The sequence below is a fragment of the Artemia sp. Qi Xiang Cuo genome, chromosome 5, assembly GCF_049724085.1.
Source record: "Artemia sp. Qi Xiang Cuo chromosome 5, ASM4972408v1, whole genome shotgun sequence".
Classification (NCBI taxonomy): Eukaryota; Metazoa; Arthropoda; class Branchiopoda; order Anostraca; family Artemiidae; genus Artemia; species Artemia sp. Qi Xiang Cuo.
Window position 1 is genome coordinate 54,715,059 of NC_142798.1, and position 21,049 is coordinate 54,736,107.

General features: G+C 35.6%; 2 protein-coding genes across 6 annotated transcripts in view; one reads left to right on the forward strand and one right to left on the reverse strand.

Annotated features, from left to right (window-relative positions):
- The window catches only part of mask (multiple ankyrin repeats single KH domain), a 97,151-nt gene extending 81,373 nt beyond the window's left edge, over window positions 1–15,778 (forward strand). For all 5 annotated transcript variants that reach the window (XM_089089724.1, XM_089089726.1, XM_089089727.1 and 2 more), the window contains 5 exons: window positions 3,738–4,134; window positions 5,064–5,361; window positions 8,916–10,980; window positions 11,913–12,074; window positions 15,172–15,778. In XM_089089724.1, coding sequence (XP_088945850.1) covers window positions 3,738–4,134; window positions 5,064–5,361; window positions 8,916–10,980; window positions 11,913–12,074; window positions 15,172–15,195 — 2,946 coding nt within the window. In that variant the 3' untranslated portion in view covers window positions 15,196–15,778. The remainder of the gene's footprint in view (window positions 1–3,737; window positions 4,135–5,063; window positions 5,362–8,915; window positions 10,981–11,912; window positions 12,075–15,171) is intronic.
- A 1,567-nt stretch (window positions 15,779–17,345) lies between these two features.
- On the reverse strand, window positions 17,346–17,774 carry LOC148952280 (uncharacterized). Its single transcript, XM_089089167.1, has one exon. The coding sequence runs from the start codon at window positions 17,772–17,774 to the stop codon at window positions 17,346–17,348; it is 429 nt and encodes a 142-aa protein (XP_088945293.1).
- Between the last annotated feature and the right edge of the window lie 3,275 nt (window positions 17,775–21,049).

Consider the following 21,049-nt stretch of genomic DNA (forward strand, 5'->3'; position numbering starts at 1 on the left):
GGTTCTCCTTCAAGTCAATACCTCGCTCTTTACGCTACAGTTTTTTTAGTGCTTTCAAAAGAGCTATTTATTCTATTTAAACGGCCGTTGTGATTCAAGGGTTTGTTAATTAATTTTTTTTTTAACTTTTAAAGTAAAAATCGTGGTATTCACTAAGGGGAGAACTCCCTCATATACGTAATAAAATATACGTAATAAAAAAAAACAATAATAAAAAAACAAGCGATACGGCTCAATAGTAATCGAAACTTTTAAAAACGGAATTTTGTTGTCAATAGATGTATCAAAAGAATGGGCTTAAAATGCTGATTCTAAATATATAAATTGTATTGTTTAGTATTACTCATCAAAGGCTACGAGTCTGAGAAAATTTACCTGATTTTTTAAAGAGGTGAAAAAATTTGAATGAAAATCCCACCGTCAGATTCAGCGTATCAAAAAACCCTATTACATAGGTTTCAAGCTCATATCTGCAAAAATCTGCAACTTTGTATTTTTTGCCAGAAGAAAAATATACGAATATAGAAGTTCGTTACGTAAGTTAATTTGTAAATTACGTCAGAATCAAATTTAGAGACAGCCATTTAGCAAAAGAAAAGTAAAATTTTTATGCAAATTTTGTTTACATATTCAATGACGGTGAGCAAAAATCAAAGCTGCATTAACTAAAAAACGATCAGAAATTAAATTAAAAAAAAAACAAGTTTTTTAAGCTGAAAGTAAGGAGCGACATTAAAACTTAAAACGAACAGAAATTATTCCGTATATGAAAGGGCTGTCCCCTCCTCAACGCCTCGCTCTTTACGCTAAAGTTTGACTCTGTCTCACAACTTATTTTTAAAACAATAAAAAACTTTAGCGTAAAGAGCGAGGTGTTGAGTAAGGGACAGCCCCTTTCATATACGTAATAATTTCTGTTCGTTTTAAGTTTTAATGTCACTCCTTACTTTCAGTTTAAAAAACTTGTTTTTTTTTATTTAATTATAGTAAAGATCGATGTGGGTATAATATATCATTTTTTTTGTTGTTGTTGTTGTTGTTTAGACCAGGGCACTTCGTATCGAAGAAGTTGTCGTAGGAACTTCGAAAAGCACCCGTTCGATTGAAAATAGAAAGGGCTGATGTCCTTTTTAATAGTCGAAAATGATTGGAGGTAAACTAATCCCTCTCCCCCCCCCACCCACCCAATTGCCTTTATGTTTTAAAATTAAATGTTGCCATAAGATTAAATGCACTGTGTTAATGCTAATTCCCAATAAGGCATCTCAGCAGTATCCTAAGATCGACTGGGGGTATTAATTTCAAACTTTCGGGGCTACTTATGTTCTTAAAATTTCACCAAATCAAAATAGCATAAGTGTATTCAAGCTATCAAAGAAAGTAAACAGATTTTTTTGCGAATGGTATCAAGTTTTCCATTTCAGGTCAACTAGAGGTGGTATGAAACTAAATTAAACACTACTATTTGTGTCCAGATTTTTAAAAGGGTCTATGTTGTTAAAAATTGCTGAAAAATTTTCTATTTTGTTAAGCATACAAATAGCAGGCCAAACTAAATTCTTAAAAAAAACGAAAAGATTTAAAGTATTATTTTCTTTTTCCCTGAAAAAATTATGTCAATATAAAACGAACAGAAATTAATTAAGAAAACTGTTTCCACAAAATAAGTTTTTCAAAGAAAAGTAAAGAACTCAATTAAACAAAAAATGAGCAAAAATAAAATCAAATAATCTACCAAGCGTGAAACAACCACAAATCAGCATCGATAAATAAATGAAACCCAAAACGAACAGAAACTACAATAAATAACCGAGTCAAACTCAAAACGAGCAGAAATTAACATAAGTTGGGCTAAAAACCCTTATGACTTCCCAAGGACATAGCATAATTTGCACTTTACTGAAAAAAATACAAATGAATGTGCATTGTCAGTTTAATATGCATATATTGATATTTAATAATCAAAATCTTAATTATATTTGATCTACTAAAGTTATAAAAGTAAAAACATTTATATTTTTTCAGTAAAGAGCAAATTATGTTCTGGTATGGCATAGGGGTTTTGAGCCCAATTTATGTAAATTTCTGCTCGTTTTGAGTTTGACTCGGTTATTTATTGTCATTTCTGTTCGTTTTGGGTTTCATTTATTTATCGATGCTGATTTGTGGTAGTTTCCCGTTTGTAGATTATTTGATTTTATTTTTGCTCATTTTTTGTTTAATGGAGCTCTTTATTATTCTTTGAAAAACTTATTTTGTGGAAATTTTTTTTAATTAATCTGGAAAAGAGATAGAGCTAGTACAAAAATACATCTATACAGATGAATTACATTTTTTTTTGCACAGTAAGCAGAGCTTACTGTGCAAAAAAAAATTTCGCACAGTAAGCTTATTCCGTGTTGATAAGAAAAGAGGGTAAAGGAGCAGTTTAATTCCCCCTGTAGTGTAGGGCGCAGGAGCCTTATGGTAAAGGTGCAGGTTAGTTCCCCCTGTAGTGTAGGGCGCAGGAGCCCTATGGTAAAGGTGCAGGTTAGTTCTCCCTTATAAAAACAACTTAAGCAGATACAAAGAAGAAGCCCATTTGCGGCATTCTTAGGGACCCCAAGGGCCAATGCTATAGGTTTCCTTTGCAATTGAGAATTTTTGTATAATAATAGTTTTTCTTCGCTTCACTGATGAGTTTAGTGTATAAGTTTATATAATTTTTATAATTTTATAGGTCAATATCACTACTGGTCTTACAGGCTAACTTATATAATTTGTTTTTACGATATGAGGATACAATGAGGCTATGTGACATCTAGGGGCATATAGGGTTAGTTTTCCGGTTAGGTTTACGAATAGGAAAAGTTGAATGGGTAATCTCACTTAGCCTTTGCGCAAAACCATTTGTGGCAGAATTTACCTTTTGACAATTTAAAAAATCGGACCATTCAGTGGTTCTTAGGCAATCGATAAAATGGGTTATATTTGCAGAGCTGTAATTTCTAGTAGGTGTTGGGATATTAATTCTAGAGCGTAGAGGTAGTTGTTGCAAAGGTAGTGACAAGTAAATAGGAAAATGGTCTGACAGATCCGAAAATATTATATTTGAGGACAGGTCATTTCCCAGGGAAGTAGATACAAAAATGTTATCAATTAATGTTGAAGTTGATCTCACAGGATCAACTCTACTGGGGAAAAAATTGTGAGTAGAAGACTACTCGCGGTTACTGATTCAAAAAAGTGTCAGGTTCAATATTTTTACCAACATTGAGTAGGTTACAGTTAAAGTCCCCAAGAATTATTGCATTTTTATGGGGTAGTTTAATAAAATTAGAGAAATCCTCGAACAGATTACAAAAAATGAGGTTGGAAATGGAGGAGGTTTATAAAGCAAGGAGAGTATATAGGAATTTGGGCTGATAACTGTTAATAATTATTGAATAAATGCATCTGAGATTTATTTGTGTAGAGAAAATAGATTGGCACTCTGATAGCCTGGTAAAATTTACATTCGATCGGATGTAAAGGGAGATACCCCCAGAACACTTTGCCGATCTCCTGGGCATATGGATTATTTGGTAACCAGGGAGTAAAAAATCACTAGTGTCATTATTATCGGAAAGGGATGCCTCTATTAATCCTATTACGTCAAAAGGGTAGACACCATTGAATGAAATTAAATCTTTAAACTTGAGCCACTTATCCCGGATGCTTCTGCAGGCATATTTTAACAATGACTTATTTTTATTCAGATAATTGTGGAGACACAAAGGCGACTAGGTGTAGAGCCAGACGAGCGACAAATTGAAGATCTGGTTGATAGTGGCATAGATGCAAATAGCCAGGGTAGCACTTCCAGTGACGGAAAAGCAAAATCAAGCAAGAAGAAGAAGAAAAATGTAACCAACAACAATGTACAGTCTTCTGTTGTTGTTGAAGAGCCGTCGTTGTCGGAATCTTCTGGTGAAAACTCCCCAACGATGAAGATAAAAAAGAAAAAAGTTATCAGTGACGCTGAGATGATTGATAAGATGGAGTCAGCTGGCAGGCAAAAACCAAGAGATATATCAAAGCCATTTTCATTGGATGGCTATACTGTATTAGATTCATTGAAAGAAACTCTTAGTTTGACTAACGCTAAGGCTTCCGGTAAGTGATTTGGCTTCGTACTATCGGACAGATGAATTCTACAATTTTATTTCCTTTTTTTCATTTTTTTCTTCTTTTTTTCTAAACGTTTAGAGGAAACTTACCCACATTAAGCAATTGAATCTACACATTAAAGTCTGGGGAAAAATACATTGAATAAAATCTGTAAATATTCATGCACAAAAATGAACTTTTTAAAGCATTTTACTCCGTCGGAGAAAGAAAATTCTGGTCCCCCTCCCTCCCTATATCTCCCCGCTCGGGATATATGCACCTTTATGAGTTTTTCTATTTAAAACTGCGTCCGATTCTTGTTTAGTTATTTGAAAAGTGCAGCCTCAGTGTGCCTCGAACTGGATCCTTCTTATGTTTCCCCTTTCTCCCCCCCCCCGGCTCTTCTCTTTTTCCCTGCCCTTCAACTCTATTCCTTCCCCTCTTTCTTTCCCTATCTCTCTTTCTCTCTCTCTCTCTCTCTCTCTCTCTCTCTCTCTCTCTCTCTCTCTCTCTCTCTCTCTCTCTCTCTCTCTCTCTCTCTCTCTCTCTCTCTCTCTTTCTCGCTCTCTCATTTCTTTTTCTTTGTAAGCTTAGCGTAGTTTGAGTTTCCTCTTTCAACAGGGTGGTGAAAAAGTTTAATCTCTATTTTAGAAAATCTTATAATGAATTTTTTAGTCAATATTTTCGCAAAAAAAAAAATGAATATGAGAAAAATAGAGGAAACATGTAGGTTTTTGAAAAATGAATATACAAGTATGCACACGAGCATGCTTCTAGAACCTAATGCTTCGCGTGTTCTTTTCATATTCACTCTTTGTAATGTTAATCACACTCAAGATTTTCTATAGTGACAAATCACCTTGAGTATGTATTTACTTATTTTTAAAAAAAGAAGTCATTGTATGCACCTACACCAATTCTTTTTTTTTTCTCAGGTGGTACTCTAAGTCCAAAACGTACAAGTAAAAGGGATGAAGGATGGAAAGAGGTTACTAGGCGTGCAGTCTCACGTGACAATGCTACAGTTGGTAAGCCAAAGGGGCAGCCTCAAGCTACAATCCCAGTGAGCACTACCGTTGAGAAATCAAAGAAAGTGTCAGTTCCCAATTCAGCAATTAGTCGAGTTATTGGCAGAGCTGGATGTAATATCAACACAATCCGTGAAGTATCAGGTGCACACATAGAAGTCGATAAACAAGGAAAGAGTCAAGGAGACAGGAGTGTTCTTATCAAGTAAGTTTTCTATATAATCTTGGGCTCTTAATTTTTAAAAGGTTTCATCACAGCTAAATGTGTTCCAAAGAAAATGGCTGGTTCGTCTCAGAGGAAAAAAAACAACAAATGCCATTAATATTCAGCAAGACCTTAAAACTAATTACAAAAGTTCATATAAAAATGTAACTTATTTATTTGATCTACCCCTTTTTATTTTTGTTTTGCATTGGGCTGAAGTACAGGTCTCACTTTTGCCAATGACACTTTCCAAAGAAATTTAGATCTTTAATTGAGATCTTAATTTTGATAAGTTTAGATGAAACTCAACTTAAGCTTGTTCCGAATGCTCTGCTGGCTAGTACTTACCTGTCAGTGGCGCTAGTCCGAACTTCAAAAAGTTTCAATTGATATGCATAATGGGATATATACAGAGGTTCAGTATTAAAGTGAACCAAGTCCAAAGAAATCTTCTCCCGAAATAAGTTGCTAGAGTTCGAACCTTTTTTGAATTCATTTAATACACCTTGGTGGTCAATATAAACTCATACATTGCTTATTTTCATGAGTAGTTTAGCTTTTTGTCTCGAAAACTAGATATGTTAGAGCAAACTTGAAACCTGGATGTGTGTATTTTTACTTACCCACTTGTTGTAAATGCGTAATTACAGTGGAATGAATATTACTATTGTTTAATTGATGACTTTCTGTGTGTCCCATTTTAGTCTAAATGCGTTGGGTGTATTGTTTTAGAGACTGAATCAGCAGAAGACTTCGTTTGTACGCTTAATATCCATTGTCTTCTTCTTTATTCTTATTTATTTATGTTTTATTAAATTAGTATCGGGCCTCATTGCTTCTTATTTCCAAATGCTCAGAATTTTTTAGGTTAAGTTAAATACGGGGTTTATCCGTAAAAAAAAAACCTTAACCCTCCAAACTTTCGCTTTTTCGGAGCTTATCAACCCCTTAAACATATATTTACCCATGAAAGGAAGAGAAAAGATGGCGCACTCACCCAACTCCTGGTGGCGACAATTTTTCCTGTCAACCATTCACTAACACACCGAAGACCTCTTCCTCCCTCTGACAGCAAAAAACGAACCATTTATTTCTTTTTGTATGGGGGATCTGAGAGCAAATTAATTTCAATTTAACTATACACCAAAAATCACACAACCGTAGACAAAATATTATTGGATCTCTACGGAAATGACACACATTTTTCGACTTTTTTTTCAAGATTCAGGCAAATTATTCCATTATTTAGCACACAATGACGTATTGGAAATAAAGATCTAGTTCTAAGAATTTGAGGTGTCCTCACATTATTAGCATATCTTTTAGGATGATGGTGTACTCTATCACCAGAAATAGATAAATTTAATAAATACTTAGGGACTAATTAGGAATAATTCTTGTACATGAATAATACATGGTAAGATTTTCTTAGATCTGACAGAGGGATAATATCTAACTGTATGTTCTTTTACTATCTCCAGTCAACATTCGCAGTGCCATATTTTGCAACACACTTATTTGCTTCAAATAAACTGAAGACCCGCGAGACTGCATACTCACACAATACTCTAAATACAGTTGGTCTAAAGAAAATAAATTAATCTCATCACATGATTCTGGGAAATAGTCTTTAACTTTCTCATAATTCCAACATTTCCTGCTATCTTGCTACTAATAAAAGTTGTATGATTTTTAAAACTAAGGCATTCATCAACAATAGCACCAAGGTAACGCGTATGACTTGTATGCTTGGTTACGAATTATCTTTTTGTATATCAGTAACCCACGGTTATATTTACTATCATCCACTTATCTGCACATAACCTACCCTTTTTAATTGTTGCCATTAAATCAGATGAAGTCATCGCTGCCACATTAAGATGGGTATCATCCGCAAAACTGGGAAGAATAAATTTACAATTAGGATTAAAACGTGTGCCCTGTGCCTTATCTATCAAATTCATAACAGAAAAGCTTGAATCATTAATGTATAGGCCTACTGGGAATAAAAGTAGACCTAAAACTGAACCCTGGGGCACACCAAATTCAGCTACTCTTTGATTCGATTTAGCATCAGAAATTCCTACATAGTGGGTCCCACCACTCAAAAAGGATTCAATTGGTTTCACTGCCTCACCTGTAATTCCACAATTTCCTAACTTCCGTATTGAAATTACATATTCAACAGAATCGAACGCTTTTGCAATGTATAAAAAACATTGATGCCACTCCAAAACTCAGGTCTAGAGCATTATTTACAAACGCGATCAACAATAAAACTGCCTATTCCGTTGACATCTCTTTACGAAAATTAAATTGATTAGGGTTAAAAACGATCTATTCTCCAAAAACGAATTTTTATATAAGTTTCTCTAATAACCTAGATATAACAGAAAGGAGAGAGATTGGCCTATAATCATTGACATTATTCTTATCTCCTCCTTTAAATGAAGGGATTACTGTAGAATTTTTAAGACATTTTGTATATGCACCATTTTGGAACTTTTATTAGTCAGATACAGAATTTGGTGCTCTATCACAGGCCTTACACATTCTTTCTGACATAAAATCAGACCCCGCAGCGCTATTTTGCGTGTTCTTTTCCGCATCATTCAGTCTAGTAACCGGTCTTAAATTCATTTATACATCACTAGTATGTTGTGCAACTGACGAATCTAACCAGTCTCCTATACTAGAAAAGTGGTCACATGTGCTTTCAGCGGGTTGATTTTTCATAATTGGCCAAATTAAAAACATCATCAGGATTATTTGGCTTAATTACAGATTTTATAACATTTCAAGTTTTACCAGGGTTACCTTCTGCTTTTCAAAACGATCGCTTAGAGATTTTAACTTAGTTTTTTGTAGTACACGTTCAACTTATTACTCTGTGCTTTTTAAACATTTATATCACTAATATCATTATTCTACACTGACTTTTTAATACAATACACGTCTTGGCCCACGAAACGATAACACTCTTCGTAGTCCATGGTTTCTTCGGCCCATCATAATAATTCTTTTTCTTCTTAGCTTGACTACAAGCAACTATCATATTCTTAACCATTGAATACAATTGTAAAATTATCATTCATATTCATGTCATTAGCATCTAAAAAATAAAATTTTTTGTTTTCAAGCTCTTTTTAACTTCAGTGCATTAATAAGACTGAAACCTTTTTTTTTTAAACACTAAAAAATGCCCTGACCTCGGTATGTTTAGAAGAGAAAATACCGATACCATTTATTGTTCTGAAATCCGAAATTAAAATCATGAGAAATAAAGCAAGGTTTATTAGAAACTGGTAACTTATCCAATTACTCATCTAAAAGTTGCCAAACTCATAAATATTACACGATGGGGGGGGGGGGAGTCTATATGTAACAATCATAAAACATTTAAAATTCATAGATTGCAATTCAATCACCGTACATTCAAATACTATTCCATGATTCACTCTCGTATCAATCCCTAATCTAAAATTAATTTAAAAAGTCAATTTTTTAATACTGAATGGTACGGCTCATTTGTATCGTATTTTTTTTCTTTGCAGGGGCTCAGCTGAATCGATCAAAGTGGCCCAGCAACTTATTTCTGCTTTGAGCAAAGAGCCGGATAAAGATTTGAGTGAAATTATGGGTCGTTTGAAAATAAGCCCTGTCGTTACCACAAACAACAATAATGTTAAGCCTCCAACAACCGTTCCTTCTGCGACTGCTGTCACATTAAAAGTGCCAGCCAAAGTCTCAAGATCAAATACAATCATTGGTACCCTATCAACATCTACTGTTAAATCAACAACAGCCAATTCCAGCATGATATGGACGAATACAAATCCCGTTTCACCAAAGAGAAGTGTGAATACCCCAATTCCATCTTCCTCACAGGCTAAAGTTGCTACTTCCCTTGGAGCTACTACATCTACTTCTGTTGCTGCGGCTCCTAGAATTTCATCTGCTTCAGTGCCAGTCTCAGTGCCGGTGATCCCAAAATCCGCCATTGCTCGGCAGCTTTTCCCACCTGAGATTGGTAAAGCTGGTGTGAAATCAGCTGTTTCTCTCACTTCGGCAATCGACTGTAAAACAACATTATCTAGAAATCTGAGTGAAACGGAACCAACTGATACTATTGTAACGACTATTATCACACCAAGTATTTCTAAGATTGAGCTATCTTCCCAGCAAGCAAAGAGAGGTTCGTCTGCGCCAATATATCCTCCAAAGTCTGCTCTAACACAGAAGCTTGAGCCTCAGTCGGAACAAAATCCAGGATATTCCCCTTTTGACAATATTTTTAGTAAAGTAGCTCAGCAGACTGTATGGGGGAAAGAACAACAAATGAATTCAAAAACGAAAAATTTTGCTGCAGCAGCTGCTACTGGCTTGCCAGCTAATGCATTGAAGTCGGCTGGAATACTTGGTTCTGGTATTGTTGAGGCTCCGCCAGAGGGTGATATATCTAAAGCCCCTGGCTATCGTGGTAATTTTAGATCAGCAACGCCTAATGATTACCCTTTGTCAATTGCTAGACCAGCTAGTATTGATATTCCAACGTCACTCACATCAAGTGCACCTGGTACTCCTGTCCCTAGTTCTGGCCTGGCTCGACCCCCTAGCTCTATGAAGCTATCGAGACCTTTGACACCACCTGCCAAAAGATCTGCTACTCCGGTGTCAGAATTTTCGACCGTCACCCAACCATTGCCTATTGGTAGCAATAGACATGGACGACATTCACCTAGTTTGCACAGCCAAGTATCATTACTTGCTCCTGGTGGTCCCACACGAGCTGTCATAGAGAATGGTCTAGATTACCCATTTCCTGGATCCCGTTCAATGCGACCTCCCAATTTTAATCTTGCGCCAGGCTCTGGTCCAAGGTTTGGAGTTCCGCAGTCTTCACATTTCAGCAGTGTGCCACCAATTCAGTCTAAGCTTAATCCTAATGCTCCTGATTTTCCTCCACGGAATATGAATCAACAAGGCTTTCCAAACCCACCTATGTTTGGTGCTCGAATGAGCTTTAATCAGAACAATACAGTACCAGTTTTTCCAACTAATATGGGCAGTAACGATTTGCTTACTATAAGTTCTGGACCTATTCCAGGGGTCGCACAAGCTCAATCGTTTATCAACAATGTTGACTATGTCCCACCCCCTATTGGAACTCCTTATCCTGTTGACATACAGCGGGGATTTCCCGGTATTGGTCCATTAAGAGGGCAGTTCCAAAGCCAGCCAACACCTTCAGAAGTAAGTGGATCTGAGTTTAGTACGGCACAGGAAGGTAGCAGCCATCAGCCAAAGCCTATTGGTGAAGAACGAGATAGAAGTAAAGTAATTCAAAGACCTATTGGAACTGAAAGGAATAAGATTCGGAATCCGATGCTACCTTATAGTATACCCTTGCCACAAGAGATCCCTCTATGGGGTCCCTCAAATGATGTGATGCAGCAAGTTCCTGCTGAATGGCTGAACAACGTTACAACTGGCCTTAATTTGACGGGACAAGAGGATATGATGAACTTTCTCAAGCAGCCACCACCAGCCATGACAAATGCCAACCTGCTGCGCCCCATTGATGCTACCATTGAACAACAGTCCCTCGACTTATTTCAGGTAATTTATTTTGTTTCTCTCTTTTTATCTACTCTGTAGCCGAAATTTATAAAAGTCAATGAGCAGTTAAATGCAACGTTTGAATGAGCTTAGATCTTTTCTTTTTTTAATGAGCACAGAAGGTCATTTGTGAACTCCTAAATTACTCTGGATGAGATTGCAAGTTCCTTACTCCCACCCAACCTCTTATGTCTCTTTATTCTGTAGATTGTTCCTGGTGAAAGTGGAGAGTGACTGAATAAGATTCCTTTTTTAGGACAGTGCATATCTACCATAGATATTGCGGGGTGGGGGGGGGGTCTTCAGGTCCAGTGGTCTGTAGTTAATTTTGATTACATTTTCAAAGTGTCTAGGAATTTCATTTGATTCTCTTCCCCCCCCCCCGCTCTCTCTCTCTCTCTCTCTCTCTCTCTCTCTCTCTCTCTCTCTCTCTCTCTCTCTCGCTCTTTCTCTCTCCCTCTCTCTCACCTTTCTATCACTTTCTCAATTGCTCTCTTGTTTCTTTATCTTCTCATTTCTTTGCTCTTATAGCGTTTACAGTTTTGTGGAAGTCCCTCTCTGTAACTTCTTGTTTCATGGCTCTTCAGTACAATGATTCTTCGTTTCTTCGTTGTCTTTTTTTTTTTTTTTTTTTTTTTTTTTTTTTTTTAATGGAAATTTGTATTAATGGCTGTTTGGGGAGCAAAGGAGTTGAAAAGTATAAGTTAATTTTTTGAGTATTTTTATATTGTACTTAATTTAGTTTAAATATATTCTTAAACAGGCATTAATTCCCACGAGATTCTCAAAAATCCTGTTTTGACCAATATTTTTAACTGAAAGCGGTCCTTTCCTTGCCAACAATTACCCCAGTGTTCTTTGCCTTTTTTTTATACACCCGACAGATTTTTATAGCTACGTACTCACTAATATTTATTGTTCGTTAACTTTAGGGAGTTCTTGGTATTCATGCTTCTCAGTCAAATGGTAGCTTTATAAATGGTGGTACTATGCCGAATCAGATGGTAAATATTGGCGGGTTCCTGGGATCGGACCCATCAGCGGATTTGGGACAACGTAGACCCGTGGAGCAGTCTGTACAGGATTCACAGATGGTAATGATTTCTTTTCTCTCCTTGTTCTTCGTCACCTCGTAATACGAGTATCTAGAATTCGATTCTCTTGTGATAAAATGGGGAGACCAAGAATGTTTATATGTTTATAAGATGGTATAAACAACCCTCTAAAAATTACGTATCAGGACGTATATTAGAACTATCATTCAACTTAAGAATTCAGGTGTCCCAGGGGGGGGGTATGTATTCCTAGAGTTAGTAAGAAAAGATTTTTGACATAAAGGGGATACAAGGTGATGCCTTGTTTTTGAAACAGCAAATAAACAAGTATTAGACTCGTGTATATTTTTTTTTTTTCTGGTGATTATCAGGCTTGGCACTTCAGTAGGTTACTAAAATATGCTTTTAGTGGTAAATTTTATGATTTTCTGTTACACAGCAATAGAAATTCTTAACCCCCATCATCCCCCCTCCTCTTCTTCTTACTCTATTGGTACAGCGGAATTTTAGGCTGATTACTATTTGACTCGCTTAGAAAGTAGTAAAGAGACAAGACCAGATCTTTTACTTTGCCAATTCCCAATTTGACTTTGTTGCTATATGTGGGCGACATTGCCACTCCGCCATAATAATTTCAATTCGTTTTCAGTAACATCTGTCTCGATTTTCCTTTAAATTTTATTCGCGATAAATCATTTTGAAATTCAGTTTGATCATACTGCTAAGCCATGTTTCTGTTCTTTTAGGCTTAAGTCTTTATATTTTGTCCTACTGTCCTTCATCCATTTTATAAATCTCAAAACAAATTTTGCATTGAACTCAAAGAAGGTTGGAAATAATTCATTTCGGAAGATGCTGTTTCGAAAATTGTGCTATTTAAATTAAAATGCTTTAAAATGGCTATGAAAAGCAGAAATTTGGCGCTTTGGGAGAACGAAATGGGATTTTGTCGGCCTTAGATTTTTCAATACCTTCCTTTTTTGGCCCAAATAAATTGTACATTGCAGAATTCTTTTTGACATTAAATTAAAATTTAACCTGTGCCATCTCCCAAGTCAGAAATTTTCATATAGATAATTTTTGTATTTTATTTGCGGAATGCAAATTTGCATCAATTCGCATTAGTTATTTTAAATAATATAAATTTTTACTTGCGTTTCAATTTGCTTTAGTATACTGAATTGTGTCGGAATTCAAAATTAACAATTCGCTGGATAAGACTAAAACGGATACTTTAGCTATAAGTCTGTAAATATTATCTCTATCCATTTTTTTAACCTTTTTTATAACTTAACACGTTTGAAATTCTATTTACTTGTATCTTTCGTCATCTTTAACACATTCTATTTAATTATTTTTCTATGCCTTTGTGTGTGTGTGTGTTTTTCTTTCTCCATAAAGCGTTAATTTGTTTTATTTGTTCAAGCGTTTCACAATTTTATTTACTTACCTTTTATGCTCCGGGATTTTTAGGGAAATAAATAAGTATTCTATATATATATATATATATATATATATATATATATATATATATATATATATATATATATATATATATATATATGGATACGACTATATTTATTTTTTTGTTTTAAACATTAGCACCCTGAGATTTTCTCTGGTTGGAACAGAAGCAACAGCGAGAATTACAATGAATCACAAGAGAATACAAATCTTACAGTGTCTGATTATGTAAAGGATACACAGGAAGGAGGAATTTAATTCACGGCAGAATTTCTTAATTCAATTGAAAGGTGCCCGATTGGCATTTCATGACTTAAAAGTAATTAATGACGATAATTATGCTAATCCATAATTTTATAATCTAGCATATACAAGCCTATCGAATAGAGTAGAGTAGAGTAGAATATTTTTTATTTATAACACGTACATAAATAAATGTCACAAAACAGCGCACATGCCTGGTGGCATACTATGTAATATATATATATATATATATATATATATATATATATATATATATATATAAATGGAATTCAGACGCATGCCATTTCCTAAAGCAAAAAGTTTTATCTAGTTAATTTATCTTATTTTTTGTAAGCTATTATTTAGGTTTCTCCATATCCCCTGCAGTATCTCTTTTATTCATAGAAGGGCAGTTGTGGAGTCAGTCGAACATACTGTTTGATAAACGATTCCTGCAGTGATTCAAAAGCTGTCACAGTACTTGACATAGTTTACAGAAGAGCAAATAAAAGAAATAAGTTTTTTTTTTTATACTGTTACTGATGAATAGCTGGTTCTTAAAAAGAAGTCTTTAGCGTTCTACTCTGAAATAATTTGATATCAACAGCTCCGATCTTTATTTATTTATGTAATTGACAAGAAGAGATTTACAGAAGCCTGAAACCTCTTAGTGTTGTGATAGCCAAAAGCGATACTGGCAAACAGATTAGACCAGTGATCCAGTGTGCTTTTTTCTAAATGATAAACTGAAAATCAATCGTAGATTTTGAATAGAAAATCAAGTATTTTGCTGTAGGAATCAAGACATGGCTAACTGTAGAAAAAGCCAAGACAGATAGTCCAAGTAATTCAGAGGCAAATGTTTAAATGGCACAAGTAAATGGCGGGAGTAAGGTTGTAGATTTGAGGTTTACACAGCAGGTTCGAAAGTGCCTTTTGGGATACTCTAACCAAACAGATGTCAGTGATTATTAAAATGTTCATTTACCATAAGTTGGGTTTTTTTTTGTGAGATGTCATTTATGTTGTCGATGGCAATACACCTATTCCAAGTCACAACGCGTTCCGTGTATACAAAATGCATTGTGGGGCGGCTTAATTTGCGATGTCGAGTTTAAGCCCTTAGCAGAATCGTAGTTAGAATTCGTTTAGTGGGAGGGAGTAGCTTTAAAATTTTAAGAAAATTTTATTCCAACCAATATAAATGATTCCTGTAAAAGAAAAGATACAGATTAGGCTCACAATTTGAATTGAGAAAACAAGTCATATTCTTAACTTAATTCAAGTTTACAACTTAAACCCCATGTCCCCTACCCAAGCTTCTACTGCCTTGATAATTGATTTCATCTTCTCTGCAATTTTTATGCAGAATTTTTAAGCAAAATTTCTACAGATTTTCAGGAAATTCTAATTTATTTTTCTTTTTCAGGGGTGGAATAAATGGAGTCAGTAGCTGTTGAAAGTATGCGTCGCATCAGTCAGTGCTCCTCTTCTAATGTTCGATTTCTTTTTTCTTCTATGCTGTCTTTTTTTCCTACGAGCTTTTTGCTTCGTTTGAAGGAAATTATTGCACGTTATGCGTATCTTTCTTGAGTGCATAATGTGCTGATCAAGTGTGTCGATCTTGTCGTCTGCAAGTGTGTTTATTTGTGTGAAGGCTGTCTCCTTGACAACTTTTACATTATCTGGAAGTATTGTTATTGTGGTTTTTTTCGACCTTTCTCTAGTAAGATAAGCGATAGAATTCAAATTATGAAAGAAAAAAGATAATTATCATTTTAATTGAAAGTATATATAGAAAAAGAAAAAAAAGAATCACAATTTTGTTTTCTTCGGAGACGATAAGGCTGTTAAAGTGGATTATACAGCAGTGTTGTTGTTTTGCGGTTTTTACCGCCGCTAGTTTAGCCTCAATGTCTTTTGGCTGAATTAGTTGGAAGGGAATTTTGGCTTACGTATTCAATGATGTTCTGTAGATTTTATCTTATTATTGCTTTTTTGGTTCTGCTTGATTTAAATAAATATTGCATCATTGAATCTACATATCGTCGTTATTTGGATAATGGTATAGATAATGAAGTTAGCTAAGAAAGTGCGTCTGAAAGACTCATCATATAAGGAAAATATATGAGAAATTCCACAAAAATATAAAATAGCTTTATAAATTAAAACTATCCACATTTATGCTGCCAATAATTAATTTCGGCGGGAAATTTGTAGGAAGGATTGCACAATGGTTTGCCATGTTCGGCTTGGCAATACGGGGACCAGGGATCGATTTTCCGCTGCTGTAAGGTTGGGCGATAGGCATGCTACTTGTCCCTGTAAAAATAGGTCCTAATGACTGAAACGTCGATTTGATGTCCTATGCGCTGTCAATGGTTCCCGAGAGTCTTCATTATGGTTTATTCTTCTATGGAGCCTACTACCGAGACGAAAGCTTTAAATCACTGGGGCTGAGAGGGTAAAACGTTGTCTGCTACCACTTCATGCTTGGTTCTCACTTAATCTCAGATTTACCTAAATAATTATAATTGTTGTATCGGGACTCGAACATTCCGCCTGCTTCTATAGTCTATAGCATGTGTAGTAAGTTTTTCCTCGCGATTAAAATTGAAACTTCGTCTGCTGATAGCTACTTTGCCATATCTGTAAAAAGAAAACAAGAAGCTAAATATGAATAGGAACTTTTATTGAAATATGTCTTCTTTTTTTCGACATCTGTTAAAATGAAAAGGCAAAAGCCTACTTCTCATGGTTATAAATCCTTAGCATATCGAGATATACGACACTGACCAGACAATCGGCGTAATTGCCTCAAGTTCAAATGTTATGTTGAAGGTACGGGAAAAAGTCATTTCAAATAATAAAAGTTTGTACGTTAAAAACAGCAAAATTAAATATTAAAAGTTAAGCAGATTGAAAAATTAACTGGGAATGGAAGTTCGTTTCTTTTTATATTTTCTTAACTTTCATTCTGCCTCATCTTCTGTACAGACTTCAGACTTCGGTGTCTGAGACCTAGGTTTAGTGCCTTCTGTCAAAGCTTTATGCCCGTGCCACATCCTTTTCACATCTATCGATAAAGAAACCCAAATATCATGAATGACTAGGCAATTTTCTAAATTTAAGTGTCACTCTTGTATTTAAAAAGCAAAAAATTCAAAGTGCTAGAAACTGGTTTAAAGAGTTCACACTAACAGTAATTTTTGTCAAACTGCTCTATACTCATAATAATTTTATTTTTAACAAATCACAAAAAGCTGGGCCGAGCCAGAAAAAGACATATTAAAATCAAGAAAAAAAAACAGAAATAAAAACAAACACAACTACAAACAAGGAATAAACAGAATTGATCAAAGATATGAATACTTCTTGCATTCCGTAGAGAAATCACAAATACGCTTCTCAATAACCCCAGCTGGATTTACCAATTGACACTTACTTTGCAGAAAAGAGTTACTTGTCCAAGTTGGAAGTTCCATTAAATACTTTTAGGTAACTGTTAGGTATTATATAACTGAGAACGGTGATCTCTACTCATATACGACATGTTTGAAGCCAGGGAGGCATACGTAGCCCGGATCTTACTAGCATACTTTTTCATTGCCATTTCACAGTTTCTTTCAGGTTTGGTCCAATAGGCATGCCCAGGTAGGTAAGGCTGCTAGCTAAAGGAGCCTCAGAGCCGGATAGACTTATTGAATTTTTATTCCCTTTATAGTTGAATGGTAGAACAACTGTTTTATCAATATTGAAGCTCAAACCAATGTGTTCGTACTCATCTTGGAGAAGCTCAAAAGTTGAAGGGCATCCTTGGAAAGTGTAGAAAAGGTTCAATAAGTCATCCGTAAACGTAACTAACGAAAGATCAACTCCTTTGAAGATAAATGTACAGTTCGACTTATCCTGAGCACGCGTAACACAATTATTAAACAAAACTGTAGAAGTCAGAGCTCCTTGGCGTACACCTTTCTGAATCAGAAATAGTTTACTACCTCCTTTAATTCCAGCCTTCAGATTTCTATGCATGTATCTTAAACAAGTAATTATCGCAGCATCAGTACCTTTAAAATGGGCCTAAAGAAAAACCTGCAAAAATATAAAAGAGTCAAAGACTGTTGCCACATCGAGTGCGCACAAAATTAAGAAATCACCTCTTTCGTCAATATCCTGCAGCCCATTTATTGGAAGAAAGAGAGTGTGCTCTCTAACTAAGCCTCGCTGGTACCCAAACTGATAAGGAGGGGCAGAAAAATTTTCTTACTTTCTTCGATAGCTTGGTTACATTTACGCTATTTTGACTTGGTTAAATTTTAAGAGCAGAAGTAGCCCCGAAAGTTTGAACATAATACCCTCAGTCGTTCTTCGAATACTGCTGAGATGCCTTATTGGGAATTAGCATTAACACATAGCATTTTGATTTAATCTTAAGGCAAAATTTAGTTTTTAAACATAAAGGCAAATGGGAGAGTGGGCGTTATATTTTTTAAAAAATATAAATGTTTTTACTTTTATAACTTTAATAAATCAAATAATATTAACATTTTGATTACTAAATATCAGTATATGTATATTAAACTGACAATGCACATTCATTTGTATTTTTTCATTAAAGTGAAAATTTTGTTCTGGCCTTTGGAAGGCATAGGGGTTTTGCACCCAACTTATGTTAGGTTCTGCTCGTTTTGAGTTTGACTCAGTTAATTATTGTAATTTCTGTTCGTTTTGGGTTTCATTTAGTTATCGATGCTGATTTGTGGTAGTTTCACTCTTGGTAGATTTTTTGATTTTATTTTTGCTCATTTTTTGTTTAATGGAGTTCTTTACTTTGATTTAAAAAACTTATTTTGTGAAAAAAGTTTTTTTTTATTAATTTCTGTTCGTTTTATGTTGACATAGTCTTTTCAGGGAAAAAGAAAATAATATTTTAAATCTTTTCGTTTTTTAAGACTTTATAGTTTGGCCTGCTATTTGTATGCGGGAGAAAAATTTTAATCAATTTTTAACAACATACACCCATTTCAAAATCTGGACACAAATAGTACTGTTTAATTTAGTTTCATACCTCCTCTAGTTGACCTGAAATGGAAAACTTGATACCATTCGCAAAAAAATCTGTTTATTTTCTTTGATAGCTTGGATACACTTCCGCTATTTGGATTTTGTTAAATTTTAAGAGCAGAAATGGGAGGGTTGGCATGGGACGGTGGGAGTGAAAGGGGGATTAGTTGCCTTCAAATCACTTTCGACTATTAAAAACGTCATCAGCCCTTTCTATTTTCAATCGAATGAGCCCCTTTCGAAGTTCCCACGACAACTCGTTCGATACGAAGTGCCCTGGGCTAAACAACAACAACAAAAAATAATACATTATACCCACTTCGATCTTTACTATAAAAATGTCAAGCCTTCCAATCACTTTCGACTATTAAAAAGGGTACTAGGCCTTTCGATTTCTAATCGAATGAGCCCTTTGGAAACAACAACGCTTTCTATAGACACCTTATATGCCCCCAGGGATAAAATACAACCCTTACCCTAAGGTCTGTTAGGGTGGTTGTCATCCTCTAAGACCGAATTTCCAGAACTTTCGACTAGGTTAAACAATATGTCTATCTCAAAATTTTGATTGGATGTGTTTGGGGAAATGCTGAGGGTGAGAGGGGCGGTAGTCACTCTCCTATCACTTTCTACTACTAAAAATTACCCTAGCCCTTTCAATTTCCAGTCAAATGAGCCCTCTTAAGGTATCTACGACAAAATTTTCATTACACAGCTCATATGCACGAAGGGCATAACCTAAAACCCTTTCCCTGAGTGCTGGGCTGGGGGGGGTGTCATTCTCAAAGACCTAATTTCCAGAACTTTCTACCACGTTGAACAAAATGGCTGTATGAAAATTTTGATTGGATGTGTTTGGAGGAATGGTGGGCGTGAGAGGGGCTTAGTTACCCTCCAATCCCTTTCGACTATTACAAACGGCACTAGCCCTCTCAATTTTGAAGTGAATGAGCCCCTTTTGAAGTTTTACGACAACTCTATCTATAAAAACCTTGTATGCCCCCAGGGCAGAACTTACAACTGTTGCCCTTGGGGCTCTGGGGTTTTTGTCATCCTTAAATACATAATTTCCAGAAATTTCAACTACGTTGAACAAAATGACTATCTCTGAACTTTGATTGAATGTTTTTGGGGAAATGGCGGGTGTAAGAGGGGGTTTAATTACTCTCCATTCACTTTCAACTATTAATAAGGGCAATTTCCAATCAAATGAGCCCTTTTTGAATTTTCTATAACAACTTTCTATATAAACTTTATATGCCCCCAGGGCATAACTTACAACCCTTGCACTGAGGGCTCTGAGGGGTTTATAATCCCAAAAGACCTAATTTCAAGAACTTTCAACTATGTTGAACAAAATGGATATCTCAAAAGTTTGATTGGATGTTTGGGGAAATGGTGTGTGTGAGAGGGGCGTTAGTCGCTCTCCAGTCACTTTAAACTATTAAAAAAGGCACTAGCCCTTTCAATTTCCAATTGAATGAGCCCTTTTGAAGTTTCTACGCTTTCAACAAAACCTTTATACGCCCCCAAGGCATAACTTACAACCCTTGCCCTGAGGGTTGTGGGGGGGGGAGGGGTTGTCATCCTTAAAGACCTAATTTCCAAAACTTTCAACTACGTTGAATGAAATGGCTATCTAAGATATTGATTGGATGTTTTTGGAGAAAAGATGGGCGCGAGAGGGGGGGGGGGGGGTTTGTTGCCTTCAAGTCACTTGACAATTAAAAAGGGCACTAGCCCTTTGAATTTCCAATCGAATGAGCCCTTTTTCAAGTTTCTACGACAAATTTTTCAATAAAAATCTTATATACCCCCAGGGCATCACTTATAGCCCTTGCCCTGAAGACTGTGGGGGGAGTGTCCTGCTCAAAGATATAATTTCCAGAACTTTAAACTGCGTTGAGCAAAATGGCTGTCTCAAAATTTCGATTGAATATGTTTGGGGAAATGGTGGGTGTGGAAGAGGTGTTAGTTGCCTTCCAATCACTTTCGACTATTAAAAAGGGCACTAGCCATTTCAATTTCCAATCGAATGAGCTCTTTTTGAAGTTTCTACGACAATGCGCTATATAAAAATCTTATATGCCCCCTGGGCATAATTTACAACCCTTGCCCTGGGGGCTGTGGGGGGATCCTCAAAGACCTAATTTCCAGAACCTTAAAACTCCGTTGAATAAAATGGCTATCTCAAAGTTTTTATTAGATGTGTTTGGGGAAAAGGTGGGCGTGAGGGGCGGGTT

Coding starts and splice junctions, on each gene's coding strand:
- LOC148952280 (XM_089089167.1), bottom strand. CDS start 17,774: ATGCATAGAAATCTGAAGGCTGGAATTAAAGGAGGTAGTAAACTATTT.